Raw genomic sequence first — 23016 nt, 5'->3', positions numbered from 1 at the left:
GGCTCCCACAGCTTAGCCAAGGTTTGGGGCTCCAGGCAGGGTGCCCTCCGGAGCACCCTGGCCTGTGATGGTGCAGAGTCGTTGGCTCAGGGCAAGCTGGAATATTTGATATATCAGCTCCATCATTTCATTATCAGAGGGCCTTTGGGAAAGTTGGCCATGTGGTCTGCGGTGGGCAAGAATCTTGTCTTGAAGCTAAGTCAACAAGAGCAAATACACGATTTTAACTTAAGTGCCGGGTTTGTTAGGGGAACCTAGAGAAGGTGGTTGGGGGAAGGAGGCTGGAGACTTTCTGAAATCCCTCCTTGGGGTCACCATCCACTTCTGCAATCCATCAACACTTTTAAGGTGAAGAGGCTTGCGGAGACCCTGCTGTACAGCCTAGTCCACTAGCCAGCCGGAAAGACTCCTGGGGCCGCGAAGCACCACCCGGAGCCCACCATCACCCCTCCCAAAGCCCCTTGCATCCCAAACCCCCAACCTCATGTTGTCTTTTGGGTCAGAGCGCTTGCCCGCGCAGTCCCGCCTCCAGAGGGCGCTGACGGAGAGGTGGTAGCGCCCGCTCCCGCCGCCGCGCCAAGGGGCAGCCCCAGGGACTCCACCCCTACCCCCGCCACCCGGCCTAATTTGAATATTTCATTGGCTGCCGCCAGTCTGGTCAATTTATCATGCAAATGCGGGTGCCCTCCGCGCCAGAGAGGAGCCATCGCCCGCGCAGGAGAGCGGCGCCCGATTGGTGGCCGAGACAGCGGCATTTGTAATATTTTTCTTTGGGCATTAGAGTCATTTACCAATGCCATCCCCGCAACTCCAGGCACTGAATCACAAGCCACTTAAAGGGTTTTATTGGCAGCTTCGAAACTTCTTAACATGTTCTTTTATTTCAAGCCAAGTGTCAACCTATTTCTGACCTCCTTCCCCTCTCCCACCTAAAAAAGCTGCAAAAAACTCCAAACTACTTTGTGTACTCACCATTTGCACGCGGTAACAGCCTCCGCCTTGCCACAGGGAGGACTGGACCTGTTTGGAGCTAGCACTTGGTAGACCTTAAATAAATAACCTTTGAGAAGTCTCATAAAGGTGGAGGAGGGACTGTTGGAAGAGACAAGACACAAAAAGAAAACAGAAAAAGAAAGGAAGAGATGGGGAAAAGAGAAGAGGCAGCAGAAAAGGGAGAAGGCAGAATTTAGGACTGCTCTGCAAAGGGGAAAATCTGGTGTTATCAAAGCCCTGGAGATCAGAGACTACCTGCATGCCATATTATGTAACGCTTCGGGCCACCATGTCCCCAGTCACCCTGACCCGCCTATTATGGAACTACAGGTGATATCCATCAAATTTCAAGAAATAAAAACGTGAAAGAATGAGGCCCCCAGGGTGTTGTCCCTCTTTTTTGTACCTGTCCTGCTGAAACTTAGGCTCCGTCTTCCCCGTTTGCAAATTGTAAATTTAGGGACACACACAAAACCCTAACGTTGAAGACAGATGAGAAAAGCAGTGTAGGAAAGAAGAACTGGGAAACGAGATTCTTCCTGGTCTTGCCAATTCCCTGGCTAGTTAATGAGGTCACCAGCCTCAGAAAGATGGGCTGTCTGGTGGGCTAAGACCTGGTGGTTTGATTTCTGAGACCTCCACCTCCTTCAGGATTCCAGCATTCAAAGAGCCGGGGTTCAGAGCCCTATCAGGTTGCCCACACAATGATTCAGATACCTGCAGCGTGGGGCAGCTGGCGCAACCACACCGGAAGAGTTGGGCACCCCTGAGCTACAACTAGCAAATAGCTGCTCGCTCCCGGCCAGGGGTGAGCCCCTAGGCAGCTGCAGCTATCTCTAGTGTAGGATTTTTTTCCCCCCTTATTTTTAGCTCTGCTTAAGTGGTTTCCAAAAATCCATTTCACCCAAAGTGGGGTGGGGATGGGGGTAAACCACGCCATGCTGCAGCGAGGAATTCGTGAAATTCCCAGCGCAACCCAAGTCGACGCGTGGGATTTGATAAAAGGGCATTTCGCCTGGAGTTAAGCGCTCCAAACTGAGTTTAATGTGCATCTGTCCTCCTTAGACTGAAATACAAAGACGTTTTATTTTCTTTATTTAATCTTCGCTCTCCTAAAAAAAAAGTTTTTGAAAGTTCCGTAGATGACTGAACGAAAGAGAATGAAGGAAGAAAGAGGTATCTGAAGATGCGAGACTCAGAGCACTGGAAAGCGTGGGGAGAGGGGAGGGAGTAGAAAATCGCCATCTCCTGTCTTGGGAAACCCAAGAAAGTAGCCGCTATGACTCACAGGACCAAAGGGTGGGTTTCTAGGCAGACCTGGTTTCCCTCTCCCCACTCCCGTGTGATAACCGTATTGCTTCCTTCCCTCCCTCTTTTAGGTGTATTGTTAAGTGGGGTTTTTTGTTTTTTTGTTTTTCTAAAGGTGTTTATAACTGCCTGGAAATCCTGAATCGGAAAAAAAGAAGCACTGGAGAGGGGGACCTGCAGGCTGTAGCTTCCTGGGGGACTAGACCAGGTCAGCTTCCACCCCAAGTTCTCCCGAATCTAGTTGTGCCCAGGAGTTAAGGGCGGGCCAGACAGCAGCACCAGCTTCCACCCTGCTCTGCCCTGGCCCCGGCCCCGCACACTCAGGCATCAAGCCTGCCCTGGGAAGAAGATCGAAGGCCCCTTTGCCTTTCAGTCGGGCGGTCAGTCAGGCGGTCCTCGTGGAAAAAGGCAGCGACATGCGGTGGACACAGTCTGCAAAGTTGAGTCACATCTCTGTGCCCCAAGCCACAAAAAATTTATGAAGTAGCAAGCTATGCCTGGTGGGAGGAGGACTGGGAGTGTGTACTCTGGTGTGACGATGCGTGTGTGTGTGCGCCTGTTTTGGGAGTCGGAGAGGCACTTCACTTCCCCTAAACCAATTCTTGACCTTGGGCCAAGAAAAGCCCCCTACTTTTCTCCAAAGATTGTACTCCCACCCCCAGCTCCCATCCAGGCGCGCCTGACTCAGCTCTCCCGAGGCCCCACAAAAGTGGTATTAATATACTCTTCGAATTTTTGAAGGTTTATTTCACGTCAAAACTGTAAAAGTTCTTGGGAGAATTTACAGACAAAACATCTGGTTCGTTAAAACAAAGCTACCGGAAAAAGAGAAACAAACGTCGCCGCTGTGTAAATGCACTTTTAGCAAACAATCTACCACCTGGCGAGGGCCAGGGTCCCTATCCTTCCTGCTTGGGCAGGGGCCGAGATTCCAGGGCCCAATTTCTGGTTGAGGTGTGCAGGTGGCAAGCTTCCCTGAACCCAGGGCACCTCCTCGACACTGTCTAGCCCAGAATGTGGTGTGGGGAGGCGTGAGGAAGGTGAAAAATCCATATGCTAGTGTTCCAGGTGAGTGCAGACAGGAGGGCACCCACCTGGTGCCCTCCCTCCCAGGTGCTGCCCAGTCCTGGGCTCCCTAAAAGCCTACACCCTGGGCAAATACCCTCATACTTTGACAGGGGGTACAGGCTCCCAGAGGGTACTACTCAGCGTACCCAGTCCCTCCAGGTGGCCCAAGGCTCTCTCCAAGAACCACTCTCCAAAGTCAAGGCTTAGGCCCTGGATGCTTGGGATGGGAGCCTGCTCTAGCTCCTCACCTTGTAACAGTAGCTTTGAGGACACCTTCTTTCCCTGAAGTCTTTTCCCTCAGTGGCCACTCCAGATAAGGACAGGATTTGGCCTTCTTTGGGTCCAGCTGTCACCTACTGCCCTCAATCGCCACCTCAAACACAACCTCGGCTGCCTCCCGGCGGTGGCCTGGCTACTCCTTTCTGGCACAGACTTTGTGACTCTGTGTGGCGTGTTGCAAGCCAAGTGCCCGTCCCCACAGCACACACCTGTTCCTAGCCACGCCTGCATGTGACTTTCTCTCTTTTAAAAACTTATCTGGGCGGGGCTCCCGGTAGCTAAGGTCATGAATGATCCTGGGGCGGGGCACAGGTAGCCCTGGGGACAGGTGTCCCGATTTCCTTGAGTTCAAAAAGCCAGAGGCAGATTTCTAACCCCTGACCTGAAGAAGCTTCATTTGGGAGCTTTTCCACAGATTTTCTACTGATTACATAGCACCGCTATGGTGGAGGAGCCAGATTCCACTGGGCCTGAGGTGCAGTCCTGGGGGTCAGCACTGCCTTTATGGCCCTGGGTGATGTTTGGGGATCACAAGGTTACCACCCAGCTGTTGGGTGAGCCACCTGGCTGCCATGCGAGTGCTAGTTTCTCCTATGGACATTTGCACCTCGGTGTTTCAGTGAGTCGTCCCACCGCCTTTGCTCATTTTTCCTCCTCCTATTTTTAGTTTTTTTTTTTTTTTTTTAATGTTCCCGGAAACGCGGCACCTCCCAAAGGTGGGGACATCTCACTGGCCTAGGGGCTTACTTTTCAGAGTGACTCAGCGAGGGTAGAAGTTATCACGGGCTTGCAGGGCCAGAGCCTGTTGTTTTTCAAAGACAATCTGCAACTCTGAAGAGTGGTGAAAAGATTTCGACACAGGGTACATTCTACAGAATTCTAGCTTCTCCGCGGGTGCAGACTTTTCCGCCCTCTAGTCTAGCGTGAAAACAGTTCGACCACTGGATGTGGGCGGCGAAGCCCGCACCCTAGAGCGCGGTGTCTACCTGCAGGAGGAGGGAGCTCCAGCCCACGCCGCCGCGGCCGCTTCTGGCCTCCTTGGGAACCGAACCGAGAATACCTCAGTGCTCGCCTAGAAGCGGCTCCTTTTCCCCTTCTTGCTCGCGAATGGCGAAACGAATAGCTGCGCGGGATTTTACCCGTTTGTGTAGTGGACTCTAAGGGGGCACTAGGTACCAAGACAGAAATCTTTGCGGTAAGAATAAAGTCAGGTAAAATGCCTGGTACAGCCGCCCTGCAGATGTCCCAAGAGTAGGTCCACCGTACATTCTTCCCATTAAGTTCTTAGGGGGAGGACAAGGATGGCCCTTTGGTCAGGCTGGATTGATCAGGGAGGTATGTGCATATGTTTGCCCTCTGGACATTTGGGGAGGGGTTATGGGGGAGTTGAAGGCAAGAGGCAAAATCAGGTAGAACAAACAACCACAGCCGAGAGCGGCACTCTTGGGGAATGGGCGCAGTGAACTCCGCGCAAACCTCCGGCTTCTCAAACCTACGGTCCTGCCCTTTCTCCCTCTGTAAATAACATGTGAATTACAGACTTACTGCCACCCAGACACTACTTCTCCCTAAATCTGGTCCTTAGTTCTCACTGGGGTCAACGTTTCCCTCCGCTCTCCAGCTCCTCTCCATCAGGCCATGTCACGCAGCAGCCAGGCGGGGCCAAAAAGTTTTAGCGCGAGACCTCCTGGCTAAAACCTGCCCAGCCACCTCCACAACACATCCTAGGGCCAGGTGAAGGGGGTTTAAGCCCTTGCATCCAGGTAGCTTCCGGATCTGCAGTGTGCTTGGTGCGGATTTGGGAAGTCTCCCTTCCTTCTCTCCTAGCCACACCCAGCCCACAGAAGGGCAGAGAAAACCTGGTGGAAAATAATGACTCGGGCGACACTGCCCCTCTTCCTTCAATTCCATCCCTAGAATGGCCTGCAAAACTATTCATGTTTGGGGGTCCAAATATTAAGTGGGGGTGGGTACATGTGGCTAAAAGAAGACAGATTAGGGATTCAGGCTGTGTCAAGTCAGGCCGGGGGCCTTTTTGCGTGTCCCGGCATGGCAGTATGGTTGCGGCGTGCACTCCGCATAGCCCGTGTTGTGCGTGGCAGGCTGTCGCTGCAATGTGCAGCCCATTGACACTGATGGATGCGCCAATGGTTGGACGGACAGATGTTAGGGCGGATCGCACAGCGCTCGGCGCCTGAGCGGGGGAGGGCCAGGCAGCGACCAAGCGGCGGCCGCCGGCTACGCGGAGACCCGAGTTCAGGCCGCGGCCCGCAGGGGGAGGGGGCCGAGGGAACAGAGGTTTGCAAGAACAGCGAGGGGATGGAAAGGAGGAGAAAAGCGCGACCAGGGAGAACTCCACGCTTCCGTGCGCGGCGCCCCGCGCTGTGCACACGCCGCACCGGGCGCGCCTAGGTGGGCGCTTCGAAGGTGAGCTGGGAGCCGGCGGGAGCTAACCCCGTGCAGCGCAACCCGCCTCCAGGCGACAGGAGCTCAGCGCAGCCACCAGAATGGTGAGGGCGCCGGCGGTGTCTACCAACTCACCGTTTCCTCGCTTGCAAGAAGCGTTTCACGCTCCACGGCCGCGTCTCCCGGGCCTGGAGGAGTAGCGGTTCTGGCCTCTGCGGCCGCGGGCACCCAACGCGCACGGCGCCTCAGCCCCCGAGTCTGCCAGCCCCAGAGTCCCGCAGCTGCCCGCCACGGATTCCCTGCCCCGCCTGGGGTCCGCACCCCACAACTCCGAGCGCTCCTGCGCGCGGGAAGGCGCTGGAAGCGGCTTTATAGCCAGGGAGGCCAGCGGCGGCGCATCTGCATCCTGGGAGACGTCTGGACCCAGCCCAAGCCCGCAGGCTGGGCGAGCGGAGACTTTTGATCTTACCGTGTGGGTGAGATCACTGTCTCCCGGTCTAAAAGAAAAGAAAGCATGCTGTGAACTTTTAAAACAAACTTGCAAAACAGTCGCAGAGAAAAAAATAAAAAGGACACAGGTCAGAAAAAGAGGGAGAAAGAGACCAAAAAAAGAAAAAGATAAGGGGGGGGGGGAAAGGAAGGAAGGAGAGGAGGAAGAAGTCTGGGGTTTGCTGCTCCGGGAGCGCTCAGGCAGCCGGTGCCGGAGCGCGGGGCGCCCACCCTCGCCGGGACTGTCGGCCTCGGGGCTCACAAGAGGGCCAGAGCCCCAGCCGGCGAGGCCGGGTGCAGGGCCGCCTCGGGTACAGTGGGCCGGGAGGCCGCCCCCGCGCTCCAGCCGCCGCCGCCCGGCAGCGCCCGGAGCCGGCCCCGCCGCGGCCGCCCCATTCCCGGCCTGAGAACTGGCCCAGGGAGACGCAATCGAGCCCGCAGCGCATCGATGCGCCGCCGCCCGCGCTGCTCGGGCTCCGGCTCCCGCTCCGCCGCCGCCGCCGCCCGGGGGTCGCCCGCATGAGCTCCGGCCCACCCGCGCCCTCGCCGCCGCCCGTAAGTGAGCCCGCGTCGCCCTACTGCCCACGCCGCCCGGCCAGCTCCTCCTCCCCGCGGCCCGCCCGCCGGGCCCTCCCTGAGCCTCAGTGACCCTGATCACCAATCAATAATCAATCCCTCTAGTCCAGCAGCGCCGGCAGGCCGGGCGCGGGACACGGCGCGGCGGCCCCCTCGGCTCTCGGGGGGTGAGCCCCGGGCGGGGGATGGGCAGGGGAGCCCGATTTCCTTCTCCCGCCCCCGTCCCGCCCTAGGATCGGCCCGCGCGGTGGATGGGGGGCGCGGCCCGGCTCCCAGGGGGCGAGGGGCGGGGTGGAGAGACCCTGATCATCCCAAAGTCAGGAGAGGAAACTTGAAGGAACCCCCTCCCACATCGACCCCCGGGACGGGCCCAGGAAAGTTTGTCCGGGGAAAAAAAATTGGGGGAAGTGGCAGCGGCGGGTCCTGTGGGAGGAGCTGGGTGGCGCGGGGTCTGAGGGCTGCCGCCACCCGCCCCTCCTCCCTGGAGGGGGCCCGCCTGTGGGCTCTGGCATCCCCGGGGGGCGCCAGCCCCGGCCAGCGCTGGGGGCTCCGGAGTCTGCGGGTAGAGAGGAGTGCGGGCCGGGCGGGGCAACTGGGGGGTGGCCGGGGACGAACGCTGGGTGGGATTAGGGGTGGGGGTAACGGGCGCCCCGGGACGGGCTCGGCGGGCCTGGCGCCGCGCCCCTGCGTGTGCGCACGGGGCGGAGGCGGAGGGGCGGCACCCCTTTTGCTGGCGGGGCGGGGGTCCCAAGCGGGCCTGGGGCCGGGGGTGGGGGCGCGGCGCCCCCGCGAGCGGGCGAGTGACACGATCATCTCCTTTTCCTTTAAGCTTGCCTGTTGCCGACGCCGCCGCTCCAGCCGCGCCGCGGGCAGAAGACTGGACCGCCGAGCCCCAGGCCGCGGCGGCGGCTGCGCGTCCCCCCGGATGCCGTGACCCCCAGCCTGGGGGCGGGGGCCGGGGCAGTACCGGCCCGGGCAGCTCCCGCGCTCCTCCTCCCACCCCTCTGCCCGCCCTCTCCCCCTCTCCCCGCCCCCCAGCCCCGAACCCCGCGCACCTCGTCTGGGGACGGGGCGGGGGGGGCAGGGCCGCCGCTCCTCCCCGCCCCCTCCTCCTCCGGCCTCTGGAGCGATTTGTCAAACTTCCCATTCCGCCGGCAGCGCGATCCTCCTCCTCCTCCTCCTCCTCCACCTCCTCCTCCTCTGCCTCCTCCTCCCCCCCGCGCTCCTCCCTCCCCGAGCCTTCCTCGCCCGCCCTCCTTCTTCCCTCCGCACGTTCGGGGTTCGCGGCGGAGCGCGGCGCGGGGGGGACGCGGAGAGCCTGGGCGCAGCAGCATCCTGCGGGCGGCCGCTCTCCGGGGGGGAGGCTGAGAGCAGGCCCGCCTCGCCCCCCCGCGGGCCCGCCGCCCCTCCCTCCCTGTCCTCAGCCCGGCAGCGGCGGCGGCGGCGGCGGCGGCGGCGGCAGTGGCAGTCGCCGGAGAAGCATCATGCCGAGGAGGAAGCAGCAGGCGCCCCGGCGCGCAGCAGGTACGAGCCGCTTCCCCTTCCTTCGGCTCTCCTCCTCCTCTTCCTCCGCTCGCCCCGCGCCTCCAGCGGGCGCGACCCCGCTCCTCGCCCCGCTCCTCTGCCCGCGCTGAGTAACTCCGGGCGCAGCTCTCCTGTTTGGGTGCGTGCGCCCGCCTCGGGTACCGGGCGCCCCCCGGACGCCCCGCCGCGCTCTGCCCTCTTCCCTCTCGCACCCACTTGGGGAGCCGCTTGCTGGGCGCGCTGAGCCGCGCCAGGTCCCTGCCGCCTCGGCTCTCCGGTTCCAGAGGGGATGGGAAGCAACCCCGGTCTGGCTTTTTCTGTGGGGGGCGGGCGGGGTCACCTGAGTTCCCCAGGACACCTTCCGCGTCCTCCGGGCGGCCGACCGGCGGGAGACTGCCCGGTGTCCGCCGAGCCAGGGAGCGCGAGCGAGTGAGTGAGCCAGTCCCCTTGGCCACCTTAGTGCTAATCCGATTGATTCCTCATTTCTTGGGCCCAAACTGGGCACAGCGGTGGAAACCGGAGCGCACAGGGTCTGGGTATTGTCAGATGACTGTCAAGTCCATGTTAGATGCTCGCGTTTCCTTCTCCCCTGTTTGTGTTTCCTTGCCCCCACCCCCTCCTTGTACTGCTGCTCCCACCCTCATCTCCTCATAGCACTTAGTTCTGGGACGTGTGTGAGTACTTTTTTGTTCCTCCTTTTTTTTTTTTTTTCCTTCTTCAACCGGGAGTGTCAACTCCTGTTAAGACTGAGCCGATTTTTTTTCTTTTCTTTTCTGGAAAACGCATCACTGAAAACAAAACAAAAACCACACACATAACATTATTTTGCAATAATGTCGGTTGGGGGCATGTTGCCTGGAAGAAGGGTTTCTGGCCCGTTGCCATCCTTGATTTGATGACTGATTGATCGCCCGTCATGCTGCTGCCTTTGATCTATTCATTCCCAATAAACATCAATAAATCACTTGGAATAGTGAGGCCAAGCTCTATGACGTCAGGAGGGCCCTGTCAGTGCAACTTTGGGATTTGGGGCGAATTGCCGAGAGGACCACATATGGACGTGATGTATTTTGATATGAGTAACACTCAGATGTGCAGAGTTCAGATGCTCCCTGAAGGGGAGGGTTAAGTGGGGCTTCCTTTCTTTTCTTTCCTCTTCCTTTCTTTTACTTCTCTTTTGATGTTAGAGGAAAGGGCAGAGAGTAGGGTCAGGGCATTGGCTGGTGCCCATCTTGGATGAAGGCGTTGTACCCATCGTGCCCATAATTTCCATCACGCCAGCCGGCACTGCCAGGGGACCTCACACGTTGGCTGCCCTCTGCACTCCAGACCCCTTACACGGGGTCACAGAGAAGGAATGATAATTCTCTCTTCTCCCAGAAATGTACTTGCCTGCCAGTGTCTTCAGAAAATCTCAGAAGAAAACAGGGTTGGTTTGGGGCTTAGGATGCAGGTTTTGTTCTCTGTCCTCTGTGTTGCCCAAATTTAGAAAGTTTGAAAATTCCAGGAGTGATTGTAGGGAGCTTGCCGCCTCCCTAGTTAACCTCCTGGAGCTTGCTTCTTGCCCGTCCCACCTTCTACTTTAAATTCCAGGCTCAAGCAATGAGCTTATCTACCCAAAATAAACTCTGAAACTTTGGAGGAATCCTTCACAAAGTTGAGTAGTAGGAATGTCTTGGGCTTCTTCCAGTCTTTGAAAATTTTTTTTTTCTTTCCTTTTTGGATACACATTTTAAGGTATGTGTGTGCCTCCATCCAATGAACCATATGTGATTACATCTTTACATTTGGTTCAGAACTCTCTCTAGTTCATCTCTTCAGTTGCACCCTGCCAATCTGAGACTCGTATTTGATAGCTTCCTCCAGAAAAATATCAGAGGAGGAGGGAACCTGCTGTTGGCTTTATTTATTTATTTATTTATCTATTTTTAGAGCAACCTGTTCACTAACCTTTCTGCACTTTTTTTTTATTACTAAAAAAGAAAGCCAGCCAGGAAATCTCAGGTCAGTTAAGAAAAATTCATTATATAAAAAACTTGACTGCAGGACTAATAGGAGATGGAAGAATGGTTTTGCTCTATCAAAATGACCCGTCAAAACGACTTTGTTTCATATTTGATTTAATTGTCTCTCTCCTGACAGGCACATTCATCAATAGCTTAATGGTCAATCAGAAGCTGGCAGCATGAGTGCTTTCTTTCTTTCCCATACTCGGGTTTTGGATTTACTTTATCAGAATGCCTCTGCCTAATGGACATGTGGAGGAGGGGGTGGAGACTGACTGAAGAGCTGCTTATTTAAGAAGAGTGGAGAAAAAAAAAACCAAAAAACAAAAAAAAACTCCACATTTAGGCTGGTGATAAGTATGCACAGAGGTTTTTTTGGTTGGTTTGTTTGTTTGGATGGACAAGAAACTTCCCATTTTTTTTTCTCCTCTTTTTCAGTTCTCCCAGCTGCAAGTTATAAGGTTCATGCCAGCTTTTGTGGCATACTGGGAGTGATGACAAATTGATTGCTTTGTACTGATAGAGAGAGAGAGAGAGTGGGAAAAAGAAAGATGTCTGCTGATTGGTAACTGGAAATCCAGTCCCCAGCAACCTTGAGAATACTCGAGAATTTTTTTTCCCCTCCAAACTGAAAGGTCCGCTCAGCCATAAAAAAAGAAAAGTTGTTTTGCCAGCTTCATTAGTGTTCACCTAATTAGCTGTAAACCTGATGGATTCTTGACAGCTTTAATGATTGGAGATGACAAGCTCGACGCAGTGTCATCCAGCAGAATTAGGTTTGCAGCTAGTTTGATGTAATCAAGTTGATATTACACAGTCCTGGCTGCCTTTAGTTGTGCATTAACTCAATTTTCTGCTGCAGGTGACAAATGGGCTTTGGTACCTGGATAATCATGTCATAGGAATTAGGGCCCTTTTAATGGTCTGGGGTAGAATAACAACCACAAAAGGCCAAGAGCTGGGTAGGGCAAGCAGACGTGGCACACAGGTACACACAGTCTTCATATCTAGGCCAGTGTATCATTGCTTTCCTGAAGGCCGAAGGAGGCTCCAAGAATCCCTGAAAATACATATTTCTGTACTTTAGGATTTTTTGGTGTTTTGATAGAAACTATGTATGGCTTAGTGTCTTTTCTCAAAGAGAAAGAGAGGTTTCTTTACCTGCCAGAGAGAAACCTGGGCGGGAGTTTGCTTCCTTGAGACCTGTAATTTCCAGGGGCTGTGCGTTTGTGCTGGACAGATGTTGCTGCCTTTAGAAGCTCAGAGGAGAGGGGTTAGGGAAGGACAGTGTCCTTCAGGCAAAATGACCATTATCCCTTGCTTAAAGCATGACTTTCTCCTATTCAGAGTGGTTTTTAAAAAACATTTCTGAAAATGCCAGAAAAATTTTAGTGTAATACTTAATAGCAGATATTTTATTTACTTATATTAATTTTCTGGAGGCAATGGTGAAATCGTAAAAGGCCATTTCTTATGCTTCCAAAAAGGAAATAAAAAAGAAACCATCGAACCACAACTTGCCAGCGATCTGTGTTCTCTGAAAGGGGGTAATGTTCCATGGAGTTCTTAGGTGGTAAAAAACAAGGCGAGGGTAAATCTTCAAGCATCTTGATTTTTGTGAAAGTGACTTGGACCCCCTAGGGTCTGCTGGTGTCACAGAACACTGTGGATCCCCCTGGAACAGGCAGAAGGGGGTTTCATGTTGCCAGTAGACATGGGCATGCCTAAGAGGTGGCCCACCTGGTGGTGTCCGGATGACACCTTCCTAAGTCTGGTCCACACATCGGGCAGCTCCGGGGAGGAGCTTTTCCCTTCTCTCTCGGAAGCACATGGAGCATTCAGAAGGGTATTTCGGCCTTAGCTTTGGGAATGTATTTCCTCTCAGACCTGCCGTGTATTTCTCCCTGGACAGGTATTCTACTCTGTAGCAAGGTGGCAGAGTGACTGGTTTTGACCGTTCCATGATTTTTCTTCCCCCATTTCCTACGAAATGAGAGCAACCATGCAAATTCTAAAAAGGACAACCAAGAAGAGGAAGGAGAAAAACAAAGGAGGTGGGAGGCAAGGCTATTCCCCTGGACGTCCACGTGGGGAAGAGAACCTTCCAGAATCAGCTGCAGTGTCCCCATTATCTTGACAGCTGTCAGTTAGGGCTTCAGTGCTCTCCAGGGCCACACTTGATTGTGAGCTGTTGATGTTGTCATTTTGTTCTCAGTTTTGCCTTGAGCACGCTCATAAACAGGAGCCAGATAGTCAATAACTGATGCCTCAGCAGCGATTCCCTAAATTGCCTCACACGTCTGCCTTCTCCCCTCTTTTTGCTAAAGATTGTTTTGTCGAGTGATTAGAATGAAAGGTGACTGCTCAGGGCCGTGGGAAATGCCGTGAAACCCAGGTGAGCTGAGAGAATTAAAACCATTCCTTTACCCCCGCCCTCCACTCCTGGGATTTCTGGAAAGAGAAAGGATCTACCTTCTTGAAGGCAGAGTGCCTGGACCTCTTGTGGTGCTTTCTCTTTTACACATGTCCTGCCAGAGTCAGGCTGGGGCTAGGGCTGCCGCAGGCAGGCGGGCAGGGAGGCAGAGAGGAAAGGAGTCGGAAGTGCCCGGTCCTGGTGCACACAGCCATGTTTAATCCAAGAGTGGCAGCAGTTCACAGTTATTCCAAGTGCAGTTTGTAAGGCTTTCCTCCTGCCCCATTTTCATCCCTGCTTGTCACTGGGCAGAGGGTAAAAATAGCTTTGGTCGTGTCGTAAAAAAATTAATAAAAATGAAATAAAGTAGGGTGTGTGTGTCTACCCTTCTGTGTTAGTGTCCAGCCCAGGTAGGTAGATGGGTCTTTGAAATCAGCTGCTTTGTCACACCCCTGTAGCACCACCCTCAAAACCCATGGAGGGGAAAAGGACAGAAGGGAACAGTGGTATCCCGTATCCCAAACCCTTGCAGGTGTTCACTCTGTGTGTGTATGTGTGTGTGTCTGTGTTTTAGTTATGCTCTAAATTGTGGTTTCTCTGTCTGAAGTTACAAATGAAAGGTGAATACAATATATTGTATTTAGTAACAATGATATGGACTGGTACATCCAGACAGATAATGTGCAGTTGTAATTAGACTCAATAGACAGGCAGTCATTTTTAAATTCTTTGACACATGCATAAAATAGTCATATAATAAGATAAGATGACAATTTTATGTTAGGTTGATAAAGTGTCCCGATACATGCATTTAAATGTCTGTAAGCCTTTTTTAAAAAATCCAGACAGATTAATTCCAGTTTCCAGTATTTGCAGTTAGTCATTAAATTTTTAAATCCCACTAAACAATGGCTATCAATATTTTCCCGTTTCTGGATTTTCTTTAAACAAAAACAAAAACAAAAAAACCCTGAATTGTAAGGACTGCAGACGTAGACTTGGTAGCTTTTCTTAATTTTTCACCATTTATAGAAATTTACGTTTAGACATGGACTTAAAAATTCAGGTCACTGTTTGTGACCAGAATAACACTATGCATTTTTGGAAGTTAAAAAAAAAAAAAAAAAAAAGACAGTAATAGAACATAATCTTCTTATGACCACTTGCCTGAACAACTGTCATACTCTAGGTTTAGGAATCTTTATTAGAAAGATTACATAGTGTCCTTGACCAAATATTGAATATTTTATAAGCCCCATTTAAAAAAGAAGACATTTCTAGCACATGCACTTAGTTTGATCAGCATTTAGATTCTTGGGTTTAATTACTTTCAATTCTGTAAATTATTTTAGCATTTCAACAAGAATAGTCCAAGAGATACAGTCAAGGGAGCGGGGGCAAGTAGTTCACTGAAGGTCGTGTCACCTGGACATTTTAACCGTCTCCTTACCTTATTTTCTCAGATATGCAAAGGTGTGACTCTTGAAGAATAATTTAAATTTGTTTGGGCTTAATGATAAATTATTAATTCATACTGTCAGGACACGTGTTATTAATTATGACTGTGTTTTCTTCATCCAGAACAGCTGTTGGGGAAACAGGGTAGGTTCAGATTGTTGTCAGGAGGGAGAGCACAAGGAACTTACCAACTCCTTGTCTTCATGTTCCTGGTCACCTGGCTAAGGGAATAAAGGAATGTAAAGGGTAGAGTATAGGGGAGAGAGACACTGTTCGTTCTAGATCAAGATGGGCACTGGCAGATGCTAACTTATGTACATTTTTAAAAACGCAAGCCTACCTCTCAATGCACTGTGAATCCAGGTGAGATCCAAAGGCAAACCCTCCCTGCTTTATTCCAAGCCCAGTTTTGGATTGGCTGCCCTCTCCCTTCCACTAGTTTCTCTTGTTTTTCTTCTTTTTTCCTCTGTGGTAGGCCAGAGGTCATGTTTACAAGTTTATAGCAGTAGAAGACACAATATTCAGAATATATATTTGTTCCCCAAAGTGGAACCCATCCTTAATGGAGAGCAAAGGGCTGTTTGGTAATATACGTGAAATGACTCCAATTCATTTACTTTTGATTTTCCATTCCCATCATTAAATCTAGTCCTATGTATTCAGTTTCCTCAGAGTTCTTTGAGAAATGCATGTTGCATAAAATAGGCAATTTTTAATGAACAATTTAATGTAAATGGGTTTTGAATTTAAATAATATTAATGAAGCCTTGAGTGAATTTATTTTGCATACGTAAAGACTTGTAAGTCTTTCACCCATGTGCTTTCTCCTTTATGTAGTAACATTGGTTGGGTAGATTAACCAGCACCTTTCAAAGATTTACACTTAAAAAATTAAATTGATTTTATATGTCCACTATCACCAACGTATTATTAAGCAAAAAGCGTGAGCTCAATTTTAAGAGAATACAGCTTTTTCCCTGTTAAACCTGTCAGTTTCCATTGCTCTGAAAGCTGCCGTTGGTGTGGCATTGCTGCTGGAGAAAATATACCCCAACAATAGTTACTACAATCAAGATGTTTTCTTTCTTTGGCTTACCTCTAATGCATTATGTATCCTGGAATGATGGGAAGTTCTGTAATTAATTCTGTTAGATGTAATTGCTATAATCACTTTGATGTTACACATAATAAAGGTAATATGGTAAGCACATAAAAAATATAAACACCTTATTGTAATACTCCTGCTAAAATGCCTTCTCATCAAGTCTGGTTTATAGACAAGTGTTCCTGACTATTTTTGGTCATAGGTGACAGTTTATTCGAGCTGTGTTCATTGATATTCTAAAGGAGAAGCATTTATTGGAAAAGATGGGCCTTGGTTTGGAGGGATCTCCAGGCTGGTTGCCTAGGAATCTTAATACCGGTTTTCTTAAAGATGTGGCTAATTATGAAAAGGTGACCATTGTTTTCTGAGTAGACCAGAGAGGTAAACACTTCAGAAGTAGCCGTGGAACCAGGGAAGAATGTGGCTTAGGAGTGAGTGAGGAGCTAAGAGAATGCTAGCAGAGGATTCAGATCAAAGGAGCTGTTCTGTAGGTTTTCTTATGGTGTGGGATTGTGGGAAGTGCTGTGTGTGTGTGTGTGTGTGTGTGAGAGAGAGAGAGAGAGCGAGAGAGCGAGAGAGAGCATGCTAGCAGGTAAGCAGAGAAGGCCACCTTTCTATAACAGTGCAATAAGGGAAATAAAATGCAGAATATCTACTTTATTATTTTCCTACACCTTTCATGGGGGGTGGCTACAGATGGTGCCTCACTGTTGCATGCCATGCCCGGGGGTGGCTGATGTTGCCTGTTGGACTGAAACCTGAGTGGTATTTGAGACGTACTTCCATGCCATCAGGCCTCTGTTCATCTACCCTGGATCCAGACTACCACAGGACATCAGGGAAGTTTGCCTGAGACCCCAAGTGTGCAATACTTGTGGGATGTTTCTGAAACACATGTACATTATGTACATTACTCTTTGCCAATGCATCTTGCAAGAGGCTAGAATGTGGTGGGGCAGGTAACTTGTTATTTAATTTTAACTTCCTGGAGATCCTAGAGTCAAAGTAGCGTGTGGATCTCCTGGACACCCATAATAAGCTGCACTTTGTCCCAAGTGTGTTACAGAGGTCTCGAGGCCTCGGGATTCAGGGTCAGCTTGGCAGTTTCCATGTGCCTTTCCCCATCTATATTGTATTTTTCAGTAAGGGATTGCACACAGAACTCAAATAACAGAGGGTGCATGTGTGAGAAGGGGATGCTGCAGTCTCTTTGGAGGAAGAAAAAGGTGTGTTACAGTGGTTGAGAGATGGAAGGTGAACGCAGTGGTTGCCTGGCCTGTGTCCAGAGCCTGTGAAGGCAGGTCTTATTGCCAGCTTTAGCCGGCTGGGTGCAGACTGGCTGGGGAAAGCCGGGCCTACCTCCTGGGTCTTGGCCCTGCAGCCTCCTGCCTGCCAGGTAAGCAGGGGCTGCAGGAGAGGGTCCTGGGCTCTGGGCCCTGGGCCTGGGCTGCAAACCTGCAGCCCCCAGTCTTCCCGGCAGTGACTCCCAGGCTGGTTTTGATGGTGAGGATGATAAAAGGTCTGAGAACTCCATAGGCCCCAGTAATCAGGGCCCACACTGACATCCTTCTCAAGTTTGACAGCTTCTTCCTTTTCTCTCCTCACCGCCAAGGCTTTCTCAACTGAATTTCCCCGCCCTCCCTCTCCCCTCCTCCCTGCCCGCCGCCCACCCCTTCCCTCCCTTTCCCCTTTTCTGTGTGCCTCTCTCTTGTTTCATGTTCCTGATCAGTTTCAGATGCTGGGAATTATTTTTTTTCAGGCGGGAGGGGGAGTGTTGCTTTAGGTTTGTGGGTTGGGCAGGTGTGAGAGGAAGTCTGTGGTTTTTTTTTTTTTTTTTTTTTGTACTGTAGGCCTGTTGCTAATTAATGTTCCTCCATAAGATTCTGTCGGAGTTGAGTAATGTTTTTGATCTTTATGCCTGATAACTGCATACTTAATGAGATTTCAAAGCTGTGAGTGCAGCTCCCTACAATTATTGACAGATGCCTTTTCTTTGCCATTGGGTTCAGCTTCATAAATCCTCTCGCCATAATGAGGTTCAGCAGTGCCACCCTGGCAGTGAGCTAATGAAAGGGGGAGGGCGAGGCGGCTCATGGCTGTCTGACACATTTTTTTCCTTTAAAATTTACTATGCAGATGTCAAGCTGCGGGACGATTACTTCAAACATGCTAATTTTTATCTTGCTTTTGTGTCAGCCCTTTGCCATTAAAAAATAAATAAATAAAAGGGCTAACCTGACTCCACTTAATTTCTTTTCTTTCTTTCTTTTTTTTTTAAGTCACATTTTTTTAATAACCCACGGTGTTGCGACAGCTAGGGACTTCGACACGTGCGTGGCCTTTTGCAGGTATCCAGCAACAGAACGCCTATTTTCTTTTCTTTTTTTTTTTTTTGCTTTTTGCCATGGGAAGGGCAGTGGGAGGATGGAGTACGATTTCCCAGGCCTCCCATCACCCTGCCCTAAGTATGCACTTGAAACGTCGGAGAATTCATTTCAGAGTTCTGAAACTAAATCCTGGTGGAGAAGAGCCTGCACCATGCCAAACAGTCGATTTCCTTTTCAGCAGAGTCATACATCACTGACCCACCCTTCCCTCCTGACAGAATGACATATGTCATTTATCATATGGGCCCCAGCCAGACTTCAGGGAGGGGAGGGAAGCCCAGGTCCATGTGAGGCTGTCTCCTCCTCCTCTTGGTACTGTACCCTGTGGCTTGCAGGAGGGAGCTCTGCTGATTTGGCGAGAGGGAAAGGGAGGAAAGAGGCTGGGCAGGGGAGAGGGGGTAGAGCCTGCTCCTGGATGGCTGGGTGTGTGGCGTGGCAGGCGTGAGATGGGCAGAGGCACGGGAGAGGTTATGTTCGTTCCTATTATCTGCTAAACCACACTGTTCAGCCTTTGACGCTCTTCTGACTTCTTTTTCCCCTTTCTCGTTCCTTTTCTCTTTTCCCTGCCTTGTTTCCCCCATTAGTCAAGGGGAGAGGAAAAAAAAAAAAACAGAAAGAAAAGGGTTGACAGGTATCATTCAAGCCACCCTGGCTTGCAAAGAGTGGTATAAATGAATCTCAGGGCTCCTGACTTCACATGATTCAAACGTGCGTTGTTGAAGATGGATGTTCCTTAAAAAAAGATTGATGGTGGATGCCGGGCTTCGGGTACCATTTATCATTTTGAATATTATTTAGACTTGCCGTGTAAACCTGTAACTTGAGAGTCGGACAAGCTGGGACAGGGTAGGGGCCTGTGTGTGTGTGTTTCTATCGATTGGCCTTGCCTTCTCATTGCAGCTGACCAGACACAGACCCTCCCATGTGCAATAGAGAAGACTACCCCACTGAAAAAAGAAAGAAAGAAAGAAGGAAGGAAGGAAGGAGGGAGGGAGGGAGGGAGGGAGGAAGGAAGGAAGGAAGGAAGGAAGGAAGGAAGGAAGGAGAAAAGGTGGAGGGAGGCAGGCTTTAATTTTGAATAATTTCCAAGGACACAGAGAAAAATGAAGTATCTGTGATTTACACTAAAGCTCACAGGCAAGTTTCTCTCTCCTTCTTTCTCTTTCTTCCCCCACAGAAGCAGTCACGTACAAAACATTAAAATATAAACAGAGCTGCAGTTGCTGAAGCCAGAACCCTTGTCTGATTTTTTTAAAACTCCATGTCATGCTAAAAAAAAAAGAAAAGAAAAGAAAAGAAAAAAAACACCGTATCTGAAAAGCCTAGCACAATATAACTATTAAAAAAATCTTTTGGTTGGCTTGGTTAGTAATGTGAGAATGAAGTAAAACGTAAAGACTTCCACGTCTCAGGAATATTTCAGATAAAAAATAATCGTTTGCGGCTCCCTGCCCGGGCTCCCAGCAGCCTCTTCCCCTTTGTGTCTGAGCTCTGTCCCCTCCACAGGGCCCCAGCAGACCCCCACCAGTCCTGATGTGGACAGCTGTTTCCAGGCCCTGCCAGTTAATCGCTTCTAGGTTTGCACCCTTGAGCTGTGTGCACCAGGACACCCCCACCTACTGGAAGTACTCAGGGACGCAGCCTGGTTCACTGACACAGCCCCCAGCTGCCTGAGGATTCCTTGAAGCTCTGGCCTTTCCACCTATTCTGCTGCAAGAGGCCTTGCAGCCTGCTTCCCTGGTGGAAAAAGGAAAACAGAAACTCTCCAGGCCTTCCTGCTGGGTCTCCACCACTGGAAGAGCCCCGATAGTGCAAATTTAATTAGCAGGGATTCTATTAAATATGTGACTTTATTTGGGGTTGCTAATGAAATCAAAGGCTTGTTGTATGACTTACAGTGTGGACATTCATTTTTAAGAATGATGGGATAGAAAGTTAGACCAGAAGAGTTTTTCTACCTGAAGAATTGAGAATCTAGAATTTGTGGAAGGGCTGAACGTGCCTATCTTGCTGCTTCTGGGACAAACTTTTCCCTGACATGTAAAACGCCTGCAACTGCCATGAACAGGAAAGACATGGAAATGGTACTGATTCACTCATCAACTCCAAGCAACGTGTGTGTGTGTGTGTGTGTGTGTGTGTGTGTGTTTATTTTGAAATAACTTTATTCGCAGCTTAACACTTTGCACTGCACACAGCATGACTTAGAATTTACTTTTGGTGTTGTCCAGCTGCTGCCAAAAATTGGGTAGAATCAGATTTGTATTCTTTGTTGGTGCCTGGAATCGTTGCCAAAGTACAAAGGTGATGTTGTTCCTTGCTGAGACTTCGTGGAAGAAGGCAAAACTTTGATCATCTGCCCTTGCACTTGGGCAGTGTTGGAGGTAATTGGTGTACAAGTGCCAATTTGTGGGAACAATTGTAAACACCTTTGATACAAATGCCATCATCCCATTTTTACTGATTAGAAAAACTTTGCTATTAATAGGTGCAAAGCCCATTTCAGGTATAATTGGTAAGGAATTGAGTGCACTCATGGGAAGAAACCTTGTTTTGTTTTTTGTTCGCTTTTCTTCTTATCCCCTTTTCTCAGTTTTATGGCTGGAGACATGATTTATTGCAGCCATCCATCTTGGGGGCTCATCCATCACACCCGGGTTGCTAGGAGATTGTGGCAGCAGCTGTTTGCTCTGAATCAGACAGAAAAGTTGTCAATCATCAAAGGCAGGTGAATAGCATTAGAAACACGCTATTGTCAGACGGAATAATTAATCAAAGAGAGAAAAGATAATTAAAAAGATATGACCCTTGCAAGTACTTGCTCTGGGTTGCCTGTAAAAAAAAAAAAAAAAAAAAAGAAAGAAAAAAAAAGAAAAAAGAAAGGAAGAAAGAAAGAAAAACTGCCTGGTCTTTTCTAGACACTTAAGCAGCTGAGGGCTGATAAAATATGCACTCTGCAGCGCATAGTTTTTAATTAATTGAAAAAGGTTCAACATTCAAAGACGATACTGGAGAGAAGTCCGATTATGAACAGAAGTAATATTTATTGTTTGCTTGAAGGGCTTGACACAGAGTTCTAACTTTTTGTTAAAAATCTCTGGCTTCCCTGGCTGGCGAGGAGGCACAGGCTGGGGTCTTCAGGTATCGGCTGGCGCCCCATGTCTGTTCTCCACTTCCCGGCCCGCAGTCTTGGCTCTTCCAGAGAGTCTCAGACCCCGAAGAACTGGAGTGGGACCCTGCCGACCAGGATCCGATGCCCTTCTGCAGTTCTGGTGGGTCTGAAACTTCATTCCTTAGATAACCAGATTTTTTAAAAGATGAAGATGGGAAGCTTGAAAGACATTCCATTAGGTGCACCATCAAGATGCCCAGAGTAAGCTATGCATCTCCTCTGGCCTCTCACCTAACTGGAACACGCTCTAGGTCCTCAGGACCTAGAGAATCCATCCATCGTACTTCAAATCCATCTCTGTGTGGTCCCACAAAGTGTACTGCAGAGTCCCAGCCAGAGAGCGATAACCTGGCATCACATTCTGAAAAGGCCCCCGGTCATGGTTTAAACACCATTCTGGGTGCCCCTTTCAGCCTCAAAAAAAAAAAAAAAAAAAAAAGTCATAGTTTAGGAAGTTCATTCTTGCTTTTTCTGAAGCTAAAATATTCTGGAGGAATTGGAAAATGTATTAAAAACTAGATAGAAAGTGGCATATCTGGAGTTGCTTTTCAGTGAAATATGCTGCAAACCCTGAAACAGATCTACTCTTTTATTTTTGGATACTATGCTTGATTTTCACACCATTCTCTTCCCAAAGAATAGCAGGACTTCTAAAATTAGCAGGAGGAAAAAAGGCTTGAATATTAGAATTCATGAAAAGGAAGAAAGCAACACATTTTTGAGCTGGGACACCGTTTTCAGGGCACGCTAGATCAGTGCACTAGGGACTCTGTCCCTGACTCCCTGCATGTCACAGCACCGGGGATTCTTTGCCAAGAGTCCCAGAGGAATCTCCGGTGGCCGCACCTCATGGTGTGACATCCACCTTCTGTAATGAATGCACTTGGAGCCCATGGGGGTGACACAGCTCTGGCCTGAGAAATAGAGAAAGAGAGACCCAGATAAGCAAAAGCACCTGCCAGGCCTGCTGGCACCCTTACAGAGGGTCTCACCTGTTCAGGAGGCTGGGGGAACTGTTCCTTATCAGAACTTGGCCTTTAGGGAAATGAGTGGCTTCGACTTCAGGGGACGATTTGGGTTCTTGAGCCGGAATCTCCTTGGTGGCCTTCTAAGCTCACAAGTCAGACTGGGAGACAACCAGTCTCTTGAGTTTTCTGATCACATAGCAGTTGTCCTTAAGATCAGTATTTTCCAGGGCAGTCAATACCTGTTCTAGACCAACAATGGGGTGTGCTGCAGAAATGCCAGAGATTCCAATAGATGCCTGACCAGGGCTTGAGAGCTTCAGGTGGATGGCAGTGTCTGGGCAGGGAAGGAGGCCCTCCTGTCTTCCGTGAGACCTGGCCATTTGGAAGTGGGCAGTAGGGGTAACTCCTCTGGTCCTCAAGAGAAATTCTTGTAGTTGCCATCTCTCCTTTCCAAATAATTGCTGAGAAAGCGCTTTGCTTAATGTCAGCCAACGCAGTTCCAAAATGTGGCGGTTCGTCGGGGAAGGGCAAAGGAAGACAGATCCTGTGAATCATTTATGGTAGATTTGTGAATTCACATATAAAAAATGTCAACCTTTAATGCTAGTGAAATTAGAGTGAGATTTGCTCCCTCTTAAAAAAAGGAAAACAAGCAATGGGTGAAGAAAAGGGAAAGTCTTTAAGTTTTGAGAAGTTCACGCAGGTCATTTTTCCTAGAGCCCTGGTCGGGATCTCGTGTTTCTTGCTCCCCCAGGTAACCCCTGGCAGCTGTTTGAGTGACTCACTGAACACATGACAGAGAGAGGGCAGGAAGAAGGGGTGATTGCTTATTCTTTAGAGGAGGTTCTGGTTCTGCGGGTGTGC

General features: G+C 50.2%; 1 protein-coding gene across 1 annotated transcript in view; it reads left to right on the top strand.

Annotated features, from left to right (window-relative positions):
- The first annotated feature begins 8197 nt into the window (after window positions 1–8197).
- Window positions 8198–23016, top strand: part of TSHZ3 (teashirt zinc finger homeobox 3) — a 74941-nt gene continuing 60122 nt past the window's right edge. The window contains exon 1 of the mRNA XM_033225587.1: window positions 8198–8643. Within this exon, the coding sequence (XP_033081478.1) occupies window positions 8604–8643 (40 nt within the window). The 5' untranslated portion in view covers window positions 8198–8603. The remainder of the gene's footprint in view (window positions 8644–23016) is intronic.

This window comes from Trachypithecus francoisi, unplaced genomic scaffold (assembly GCF_009764315.1).
Source record: "Trachypithecus francoisi isolate TF-2019V2 unplaced genomic scaffold, Tfra_2.0 Lachesis_group12, whole genome shotgun sequence".
Taxonomy (NCBI): domain Eukaryota; kingdom Metazoa; phylum Chordata; class Mammalia; order Primates; family Cercopithecidae; genus Trachypithecus; species Trachypithecus francoisi.
The sequence above is the reverse complement of the archived record's forward strand: the minus strand, read 5'-3'. Positions and strand labels throughout refer to the sequence as shown.